General features: G+C 46.0%; 2 protein-coding genes across 2 annotated transcripts; one reads left to right on the forward strand and one right to left on the reverse strand.

Annotated features, from left to right (window-relative positions):
- The first annotated feature begins 7520 nt into the window (after nucleotides 1-7520).
- On the forward strand, nucleotides 7521-7919 carry LOC104546105 (scale keratin-like). Its single transcript, XM_010191398.1, has one exon. The coding sequence runs from the start codon at nucleotides 7521-7523 to the stop codon at nucleotides 7917-7919; it is 399 nt and encodes a 132-aa protein (XP_010189700.1).
- Nucleotides 7920-10117: 2198 nt separating this feature from the next.
- LOC104546106 (feather keratin 3-like) lies at nucleotides 10118-10528 on the reverse strand. The gene has a single exon (XM_010191399.1). The coding sequence runs from the start codon at nucleotides 10526-10528 to the stop codon at nucleotides 10118-10120; it is 411 nt and encodes a 136-aa protein (XP_010189701.1).
- Nucleotides 10529-10847: the final 319 nt, after the last annotated feature.

Here is a 10847-nt window from a genome sequence, read left to right on the forward strand (position 1 = left end):
ACGTTTCATTAGAACTGGATCCTTTTGTCAAGTTAGTGAGGGGAGGAGGTTAATTCCAAATTAAAAATAATAAGAATTACAGCAATGAAAATTTGGGATGCCCTGTTACACAGAACTCCAAAACTGAGCTTCACCTTCTACTGAAGCCAGGATAAGGCTGCAGCCCATTTCTAGCCTAGCTTTAGGAACTAAAAGGTCCAAATCCTTGAAGCTCTTAGCAAGGGCTGGAATAGTCCCTCAGAAAGGTGAATCCCAAGCTCTCTGCAGGATCAGGAAGCTGCTTGAATGGCAAGGCTGGACCTGGCAGTGCCACAGCAGAATCTTCTGTAGGATTCAGTCAGAATTACCCTTACAAGAGCATGTCAAGACACACAAAGAATTCAAAACTTACTTATGTCGCAGAGGAGAAGTCAGGAGAGGCTGTGAGGAGCGATGTGAGCAGCGTCTGCTTTTATAGAGCTCCTCGGGTAGCCCGGGGGATCTGAGACACCCTTTGCACATGAGGTTCGATTAGATTCAAACCAGAAGCGATTACACGTCATGGCCCACAGTGTGTAATCATTTTGCTCACTGTTTGCAGCTATTGGGCAATTCCCAGCTTCCCTATGCACCTTACAGGACCTGTAACGGCTGCGCTTGCAGATCTTCAGCTGAACCTGAGAGATGAACAAGGAAAACTGTAGCAAAACGTGGATGTAAGCGCTGTTTCTCCAGAGATTTCATGGAAAGATGGCTAAGGATTACACAGCAGGAAATATTATTTACGTCTTCAAAGCGCCAGAATGGTTCAGCCGCGCTGAGTAAATGGAAGCTGTGAGTCCTGTTCCTGCCCCTACTAAGCTGTGATTTTTGGGCTGGTGAGAGAAAAACAGCTCTCCCTGCACCCATACCCCTGTTCTCAGCTTATTTTTCCTAGTCCCAGTGTTTTAGTCTCTTTCACTGATTTAATCCAAATATTTGAAGGAAACGCAGGGTGGAAAAACAAACAGCGAAGAGTAAAACAAACACTGAAAAATAAACAGCGAAGAGTAAAACAAACGAAGAAAAACAAACATGGAATTAACACAAGGCAGGAAACCGACTGAGGCGCGACCTGCTGGGATTTTGAATGCTCTGCTTTGCTCTTTTTTTACTTCTGCCTTAATCCTGCAAGAATCTTTTGCTCTCTTAAGTGATCCTTGTGGGCTTAATGGTGATAGAACACCCCCCATGAGTGCAGTAGCTTCCCCTCCTTGTATGCCCCCTGTATTTCCTTCCATGTTTATTATATTTATTCTGGATGAAGATGGATTTTTCCGCCTTTCCTGTGGCCTGGGAGGGCAGGACCTGCTGCTGAACGTAAAACACACCCAGCTTCTAACTGTAACGAAGGCAGGGATACAGAAAATGCAGGCACACCTGTATTTTCCCTTGCAGCTCCACCTTTGAATCAGAAGCTGATGTGAAGACAAACCCTGTGCCGTGATGTCTCAATTGCCTTTCCTGTAACAACGGCTGAGACCGCAGGGGTGTTGTGAAAACGCTGTCTTTTAAAGGAAGAGCTGCATTCCTGACCGTGGAGTCTCCAGCGGGGAAAGCCACGCCTGCACCCACCCCGGATTTGAACAGGGCCAGGTCCCAGTAAAATCCAGTGGGATTCCTCCATGGCTGGTCCATACAGATGTGCCTGGCTGTGTCCAGATGATACAGATGTGCGTCCCACTTGCCTGTGTTTTGCCACCCATCACAATGGCCCAATACCCCAGGATATTGCCCCAGTTGGACCTGTGTACTCCAGCACTTTTAGTAGATGGACAAACATCATCCATGGCATAGGAGATAGAGGGAACGATACATCTGCCAAACCTCTGGATTTTTTCCATCAGCAATCACAGAATCACAGAAAGTTAGGGATTGGAAGGGACCTCAAAAGATCATCTAGTCCAATCCCCCATGAGAAGATGCTCAATTCTTGGGTCTCCAAGGCCACGTTGAATGCTGACCCCTTAAAACAAGCTTGCAATTTCGTCTTGGCTGCTAAACGTGGCAGCAATGTGGTTGGCAAAGTTACTCCAGGACTTGATGCACTTCAGCATGTGGAAATCAGCACTTTCAAGACTGCACAAGTCAGACCATTGGAGATCTTGACTGTCATTTGGGGGAGGAAGAAGTCAATAATCCTCATCAGGCTTGCTGTCTCAGGTTGCTTTTATGTCTCTGTTCAGGGGAAAACACCTCCGTGAACTTGTTGTGGCAAGGAGCGAACAGACATCCTGTACACTGCATCCTGAAATATGCCCATATCCCCTTGCTCCTGAATTTTTTAGTAGCTGTGCCTGACCTTCATTTCCTTTCCCTTCCCATATCCTTCTGGTATGTACTGGGACAAATGGTGTGGTGGCTTGGATGTAACTATTGCCAGGAGGGCTAAGGAAGGGCTCTACAGTTGCCTCACTGGCTTGTGGATTTAAATTATAACATCATTACACATAATTAATAAAATATTGAGGGTCACCGTGCTCACAGGGACAGTTGCATTTACATCACCAGAATGCAGGGAATAGGGGACGGAGGTGATGTTCACCTTGTCTGTGCCTCCATCAGATTTTCTTTTGGATCTCAAGGCTACCAAACACAGCAAAATCATAGTCCTTGTGTGACATCCATGGCTATGAAACATTCAGTTTACGCATCAAGAACTGGGATTTCCTTTTAACACCTTAAATAATGCAGGAGACTAGTTGTTGAGGATTATTTTAGCATCAGTGGGCTACACTTTTAGAAACCATACAAACAAAAGCAGAAAACGTGATCTTGTGATGCAGAAAGGATTTTATTGGAGCTGACAAATGGGATTTATCGGACCACAACAATACTGCAGAGAACAACGCGGAGGAATTAAGCTATATTTACACAATAGCAACATAAAAAGGGATTGAGCACAAAGCCAGAACATTGCGAGCAGACATCTAATATAAATGTATAATATCTGGGCTTGTTTCTCAGGATGGAGGAGCATGCCCAGCTCCTGAGGATCTTGCTCCCCCTCGGAAAGCTGTGCTCTCTGCGCACTCACTTGTAGTGAATTTGCTCTTGTTCCTGCTGGATCTTGCCACCCTGAGGAACCTTGCAGTGCTTAGCAGGGCGGTACATCCCACCGCTGCGGGGGTAGCAGGGGTAGGAGTACCTGCTCCCCACAGAAACACCACAACCCAAGGAGCTCTGGGCATCCACAGAGCTCCCATAGCCAAAGGAGCTCCCATAACCAAAGGAGCTGCCGATCTCCAGGGGGACTGAGGTGCCCACGATGCTCTCCTGAGGGCAGGAGCTGAGGATGGGGCCTGGGAAGATGATGGACACAGGGGGTGGGTAGACCACAGCACGGGAGTCCCCGCAGGACGTGATGCAGGGCTGGCTCCAGGCGTTGGCGATGGGCTGCGGGCAGCTCACGTCGCAGGGAGAGTAGGAGCCATAGTTGCAGACCTGCTTGTAGGAAGACATCTTTCTGGCTGGGAGTAAACCTGAAACACACAGAGAGGGGACAGCATGGGTCAAGGGTGACCATGCTGGGGCATTTGCAAAGGGGAACCCTCATTTATTCAAGCCAGTGACAGTGAAGCAACACACACAGAGAGCAAGTGCCATAGGTAAATATTTTTAGAATTGAAGGTGAGAGAGAGCAAAATGCAATTTACTCTGTTTCCTATTACTCTGTTTCACATCTTGAAATAGCTCTTGCAATGCTCCTTATCTGAATTTCTTCAAAGTAAATTAAACTCTGCGTTAGCACAAACTCTCCCCTGCCCCGCAAAGACCCCGACTTACTTGGTTGAAGAGCAGAAGGGAAATGAGGCTTGAAGAGAAGTGGTTTGAAGGCTCTGGGCTACAAGAGCTTATATACGGTTTCTCATTTGCCCTGGGGGAGGTGAACCCTTCTTGTCCTCCTTTGTACTCATTGTCCCTCAAATCAACGCATGCACTTTTGTGCACATGTCAGTCAATCATGGCAGATGTTTGCGTGTTGTTTCTCCTAAGAACCTCCACCTTAGACGGTTTTACATCTACATCACGCCCTGTAGATGTCCTGCATGCCAAACAGGGAAGCAGATTTCCATCTTTATTATAACCCCATTGGGAGTAAAGGGAGCTCGGACTCATTTTGCGATGAATCTGCAGATTCGTTTCTCAGTTTATGTTGCTTTCTTACAACTTAACCAATAAGTTACATATAAAACTTGTGAAATCATGTCCAGCTCTCCACTAACATAGCTGGGCTGAGAACCAAGGCAGAAGTATTGTAGTATGGTCAGTCTTGACTTGGAGAATACCCTTTAATAATCCTGAAGCTTTCATACATCAACGTGCATTCTTTAGAAACAGAAGTGCAGAAATAACGTGATTAAATCTCAGCTACCTGTGTTAGCCACCATGTCCCTGCCCTATTATTCTTCTGAGCTGAGACACATCAGAAATGCGGTGTCAGTTATGTTTGGGGGTACCGATTGCACAGCCTCTCTTTCCTGTAAAAGAGCTTTTCTTCTGCATTATGTAGACAGTATTTTTTGCCCCCATTACATCTTGGAGATGCATATTTAGGTTGTCAGCACCTTTGAGCTGGACAATCTCCTATTTTTCTTTCTTGTAGCTCTCCAAACAATGGTCCTTGACTCAGTGCCGCAGTGCAGGAGATGAAAGACTGAAGCCGTGGTGTGCAGTGCTCCTCCCAGCTCTCCCACTGAATCAACAACTGTGCCTGAGAGCTGTATTTAGCCTCAGTCTTTTAATAATCCCATCAAGAATTCAACAATAAAAATTACCCAATTCCTCTGGGTGTTGTACAGATGAGTGGTTGTGTTTAAGGCAGTGAAAAAACAAAGATTTTGCGTTCTCTTGAAACATGAGAAAAGATCAAAATTGAGAAATAAGGATGGGAGTTATTAAAATGGGCAGCAACTAAACTGACGTGATCACAAAGCAAATGTGATTTCCAGGGAAGGATTTAAAAGGGCTTCCAAAGATTGAGAGCATTTCCGGAGTCTGAGCAGGAAGAAGGCTGTTGGGTGAGGATGAAGAAAAGGAGATCATGATTCACAAGTGCCTGCTCTGGAGGAGAAGTGGTTAGCACAGGTCAGGCACTCCTTTCAGAAGGGAGATTGGTCACTCCTAGCTCAGGAGGCCCCTGCCTGCTGTAGACCTGCCCTCCTGAAGATGCTGAGTGCACAAGATTTGATGAAACCAGAGAATACAGTTTATTTTTGCCTATACCCCACTGTTCTGCCACCCTGGCAGCAGAAACTGTGACTAAGCCCTGCACGTTCCTCAGACCTCCAAGAGTCACAGCAGCACGTAGAGTGTGCATCTTAAAGACCTGCAGAAGGCCACTTTTCCCAGTCTTTCTATAGGGTTGTATCTGCCTTGTTAACACAGAAACAAAATACCAGTATATATCCAGATTATGGATGCCCTTCACCATCTCTCATCCTTCCACCATCTCCTGGAGAGCACGCCCTAACTCAGCTGACCATTAGCGTTGCATCAGCAACCTTAACTATGATCCATCTGGCTTTTTAAGGATTTCATTCCCGAGGTATTTCTCAGGACCAAGGAGAACGTGTTGCAAGACTTGGAGAGTCCAATGTGAGGACTCCCTGCTGCTGCCTTCCAGGTCCGGCAGATCCTGGGGGTTTTCATTTACATTTACATTGATCTCACGGATTCCAGCACACTTTGGGTGCACACCACAGCCAAATTTTCATCTGATTTCTTCTGCCTCCAAGTTAACATTTCCACCTTGCAGTTTCACGCTATATTAAACATTTTTCCCAAAAGGTAAAAAGGCTGCTCCGTGCAAGCCTGGGTAACACCCACGTGAAATGGGAAATCACTACTGATGATTTCTAGAAGAGATGATTAAGACAGAGGCTAAATAATTTACCAAACATCTCTTGGCAATTAAGTGAGCCTCTGGGAGGAGATCTCAGGCATGTCTTGTACTTGTCAGTGTTATTAATGATAATTATATTTCTATTATCTCTTCACCTCTGTAAACGAGGTTGGCGCCCAGATACCATGAAAATAAAGAGCTGAGACAGTCACCAGTGTCAGGAACCAATAAACGAAACCAAGTAGTTTTGGGTATGGTGAAAGGAAGGATTAGTGTCCACACTGGAGCCAGGGCAGAGGGTGGGTTGTCCTCGCCCCAACACACACAGGACAACGAGGGCATCTCAAAACCTCTCCCCAAATTCTTGGCAAAGGTGATGCTGATCCAGACCACTGAGCCTTAACCAGGAAGTCTTCACCCTACCCTGGGTATAGACTTGATAGGTTATTTTTGTGCTTTCCAAGTTGTAGTTTCCCTAGTAGGTTCAGGAACAGAACTGGAGTAATGCCTCTGTTTATAATAAATAGGAAAGGGCAGGGATGTGGTTCCTCAAATGAGTTTTGGACCAAGGACTGTGGTCTATAGAAATCTTTTTCACCTATTGAAGAAAAGGAGACTTGGGATAGAAAGGGGGCAGAATGGGATTGTGCTAAGATTGGCACAAAGGTCTCTAAGTTTCATCTCCCTTTGCAACTAAAAGGTTGGAAACCCTTTGCACCAAGCGTGACAAAATCAACAAGTTATTTAAAGAAGGAAGAAAGCCTATTTTGTCAAATCAGCAGTCCTCTGTTTTTCTGACCTATCTCTGAGTTATGTGCTTTGAAGCTTGGACAAATGGCAGAAGGAAGTTAATTTCTGCAGTGAGTGGGAAGAAACTAAGGGTGAACGCTGGCCCTATTTTGAGATGAAAGATTTCCGTAGGCTGCGCCATGGCTGTGATACCATTCGATGGATAATTGCTTCACAGCAAACAATATGCAAAGATTCCTCCACCCGTTGACGTGACAAATGCAGGAAAATCTGTTTTGTAACTAGGAAGGACCACATACCCGAAGCGTGGCTCAGACCTGGAGGTGCTCCGAGGAACCGTATAAAAGTGCTCGGAGCAGAGAGCTTTCAAACCACTCTTCTTGGCTTCTCCTTCGTGGTGAACTGAGTAAGTCTGACTTTGGTTAAATCTGTTCTATGAGTTTAATAAGAGTTTTGATGTCTTACGTCTGAGCACTGAATATGTCTTTGCCTGTTATTGGAATAATGTTATTTTCATACAAAAAGATTCTCTAACTTCTTTTGGCTTAGCAGGCTTTGGAGGGTGTGGGTTTTATATGGAGAGCATGGGACTTAAAAAAGCAGCTTGCATGTTTCAGAGAAAGGATGCTGAAGGATTTTATCTGTGCCTGGGAGTGCTTGGGAAATGAAGACAGTTTTAGGAAGAGTTTTATATAAATATTGCTAGGTTAATCCTCACCGATCCTTAATGAGGCTTTGCTGGCTTCTAGCAGGTTATCTAATCTGCAGTATTTCTGCCTATTAATTGCAATCACACTTTGCACTTAGCTATAGAAAAGTTGTTTTCTGAATATTGTATGGTTTGACTAAATGAGTGACCCACACTCTTCCTTCTCTGTGTGTTTCAGGCTTACTCCCAGCCAGAAAGATGTCTTCCTACAAGCAGGTCTGCAACTACGGCTCCTACTCGCCCTGCGACGTGAGCTGCCCTGCGCCATACGCCAACGCCTGGAGCCAGCCCTGCGTCACCTCCTGCGGGGACTCCCGTGCCGTGGTCTGCCCACCCCCCGTGTCCATCGTCTTCCCAGGCCCCATCCTCAGCTCCTGCCCTCAGGAGAGCATCGTGGGCACCTCAGCCCCCCTGGAGATCGGCAGCTCCTTTGGTTATGGGAGCTCCTTTGGCTATGGGAGCTCCTTTGGCTATGGGAGCTCTGTGGATGCCCAGAGCTCCTTGGGTTGCGGTGTGTCCCTGGGGGGCAGGTACTCCTACCCCTGCTACTCCCGCAGGTACACAAGTTACAGCCGTGGGAGCTGCGGGCCCTGCTAAGCCACACAGGGGTTCTTTGGGGAGCTGGACCCAGCAGGGACCAGAGCAAATCCCAGTGCATGGGTGAGCAGCGGGGCATGGCTTTCCAAGGGGCAGCGTACAGGGATGCAGCAGGCGTCCTCAGGAGCTGGGCATGCTCAGCCACCCTGAGAAACAAGCCCAGGCACTGCCTTTCCCTTCCTGTTGAGTTAGGTGTCTGCTAATGAAATCCCAACCCTGTGTCTGAGAGGCTATTTATTCGAGAAATATAGAAAAATTCTTAGTTTAAATTCAAGTCATTTGTAGAAGAGTAAGCATCAGTGCAAATTAGATTCTGTTTATTTGGGCCTTTCTTGATGTATGGACTGATGTTTCATGGCTTTTGAGGTATAGCAGGAAAATCTTCTCAAAGCTCCAGTTTAATTCTGGGAGCTACCCTGTTTCACACAGTCGGGGATTTAAAAAACAACCAACCAACCCCAAACAGGTGAAAACCAAACTTGACCCTAAAATGCTGCAAATGCAATGAAGACAGAAGCTCATCTCACAAACTGCAGCCTCAAAGAAGACAACCCCATCCCCAGAAACCCTGCAAATGTATCCTGTGCTCTCTGGATTGTTATGTTCTGCTGCTATGAAGTCCTTGTCCCCTTTGCATTAAAGGTTATATTACATCGCAATATTCGCCTTCTGGTTTCCTTTCCTCCTACCCTAAAAACTGTTGGACAATGATGCAGAAGTGATCCCTCATTTGAGACCCAGGCTCCCCTGGGTGTTAACCAACAGCAAAGGACAAGGCCTCCTGGATGCTGAGTGTGTGTTGCCCGCTCATCCTTGAGATGTGGCAATCCCCAAAATCTTTTGCAAGGATCTGTGGTGAAAGGGGTGGGATTAAACAGCCGTGCTGGACTGTTTGGGCTATCTCCATCCTGCCACTGGTTTTCTCCTTAGAGAGGAGGTGCCCTCAGCATCTTCACTACATTTTTTAAAGCATATTTGCTGCCTAAAGTCTTCTCCTAATTGCAAAAGCCAGTGCTAGGAAGAGATTTCCATTTCTGTCCCAGAAAAGCCCTGGCTTCAGCTTCTGCATGGAGCTGGACCCAGACTGTGCAGCGGCAGTGATGTGCACTGTGCTGTGGGTATGGATGTAGCATTATTTTTATATTTTTTGCTAAAACTGAAGGGCTAAACCTCTTATTTCCAAAGGAACTGAGTACCCGTGACCAGAAGAAGACAGCCTTTTGGTGACTACTGGGAACTTAAAGTATCATCTGCAAGAGAAACTGGGGAACACAGGAGGAAAAGAAATCTTTTCATTGAAACAGAGGGAAGTAGAAAACTGAAGCAAGACGAATACCAGGTCAGTGCTGTGCAATACGGCGTTTAATTTAAGCAGAACTAACAGTTGCAATAACACAGGGAATAAATATTGACACTTCAAGCCACGTAATATCACAAAGTTTGGTACAAGATTGTCTACATTCCTTGATACAGCTGTGTTTTTTGAGTTAAATGTCATATTTAGACCCCTTTACAATAGCTTCATTTTAAAGCAGACTACACTAAGACAAGGTTTCCATTACTCTTGTACTGCAGTGATGGGGAAGGCCACAAAATATACAGATTCCAATGACATATCAAACAGAACACGGTTTAACCTCAGGAGTATTGAGGACACCTCAACACTTGCAGTGCACAGATCTTTTTGTGACTGACCATCCAGCCCACCCCCTTGAACAGTACAATACATGCATAGAAACAGAAGATGCCCAAAGCCTAAAGTATAAAATGGAAAATACGCTTGTCGGTTGAGCTGGCTCTATTTTTTTTTTCTAATCAACAGCAAATCTGCTCCAAGATGGAGCCTCAGGGCAATGGAAATTTGCATTAATAGTAATCTACATAGGCAGAAGAGTTTTGAAAAGGAGAAATAAAATAATAATTCTGAACTGTTTCACTTTGAAATCTCTTTAAAAAGTTCCTTTTACTCTCTGCTTTCAAATTTTAAAGTTGAGATTTTTCAAAGGATGGTTTTCCAGGCGGATTTTTTTCTTCTTCTTCTTCCTTGAGAAATTGTTTTTCTTCACTGGACCTCAACTAAATCTTTTTTTCTTTTTGCTTTTTTCCCCCATCTATGTGAGTGTGTGTGGTTATATAGTTTGCTCAGCTCTACCTAAAAGCCCCTTTTCCACACCCTGGTTGCCCTGTGCAGTGAGCATTTAGCATGGCCCACAGTTTCCGCGGCTGTACCGGCGCTGGGAGGTATAATTCACCCTCCCCTGCAATGGGAATCCGGTACTGCAAGACCTGGTGTAATTGCAGCCATTGCCCAGACCATTTGAACCCCCATAGATAAGGGAGCCCCTCAGACCAACACCATTTTCAGAGCCCCTGTAATCAAGTGTGTTACAAATACCATTAGGTACACCGCAGGTCACTAAGCTGTTTTGAGGGCAAGAGCTGAGAACGGGTCCCGGCATGGTCAGGAAGACGGGTGGTGGGTAAATGACGGCTCTGGAGTCGTTGCAGGATGTGACGCACAGCTCGTTGCAGGCATTGGTGTAGGGCTGGCTGCAGGACAGCTCACACTGGTTGCCGAACGGGAGGCACAGGTCCCCAATGTAAGACATGGCTCTGGGAGGTCTGAAACACAGGGAGGAGATCAGAATAACCCCAGATCCCCTGCAAAGGGGACACAGCTCCTTGCAGCTAAGGCTGTCACCCCCCCCCAGTCCCTTCCTGCACCCGGGGTGAACGTACAACAGAGAAGCTTGCAGGGCAGCTGGGTGCTCTGCTAAGGCGTGTGAATAAATTGCTCTCTGTAAATAACCAGCCTAAAAAAGAAAAGCTAGTTTCAGCCTTAATTATGGAGCTCTTTCTCTAGGGCAAAGTTGTGCCCTACCCTGAAAACTGAGTCTTTTTATGTATTTCCACCTGCCCAGACCTTCA

This window comes from Mesitornis unicolor, unplaced genomic scaffold, assembly GCF_000695765.1.
Source record: "Mesitornis unicolor isolate BGI_N332 unplaced genomic scaffold, ASM69576v1 scaffold17399, whole genome shotgun sequence".
In the NCBI taxonomy this organism is placed as follows: domain Eukaryota; kingdom Metazoa; phylum Chordata; class Aves; order Mesitornithiformes; family Mesitornithidae; genus Mesitornis; species Mesitornis unicolor.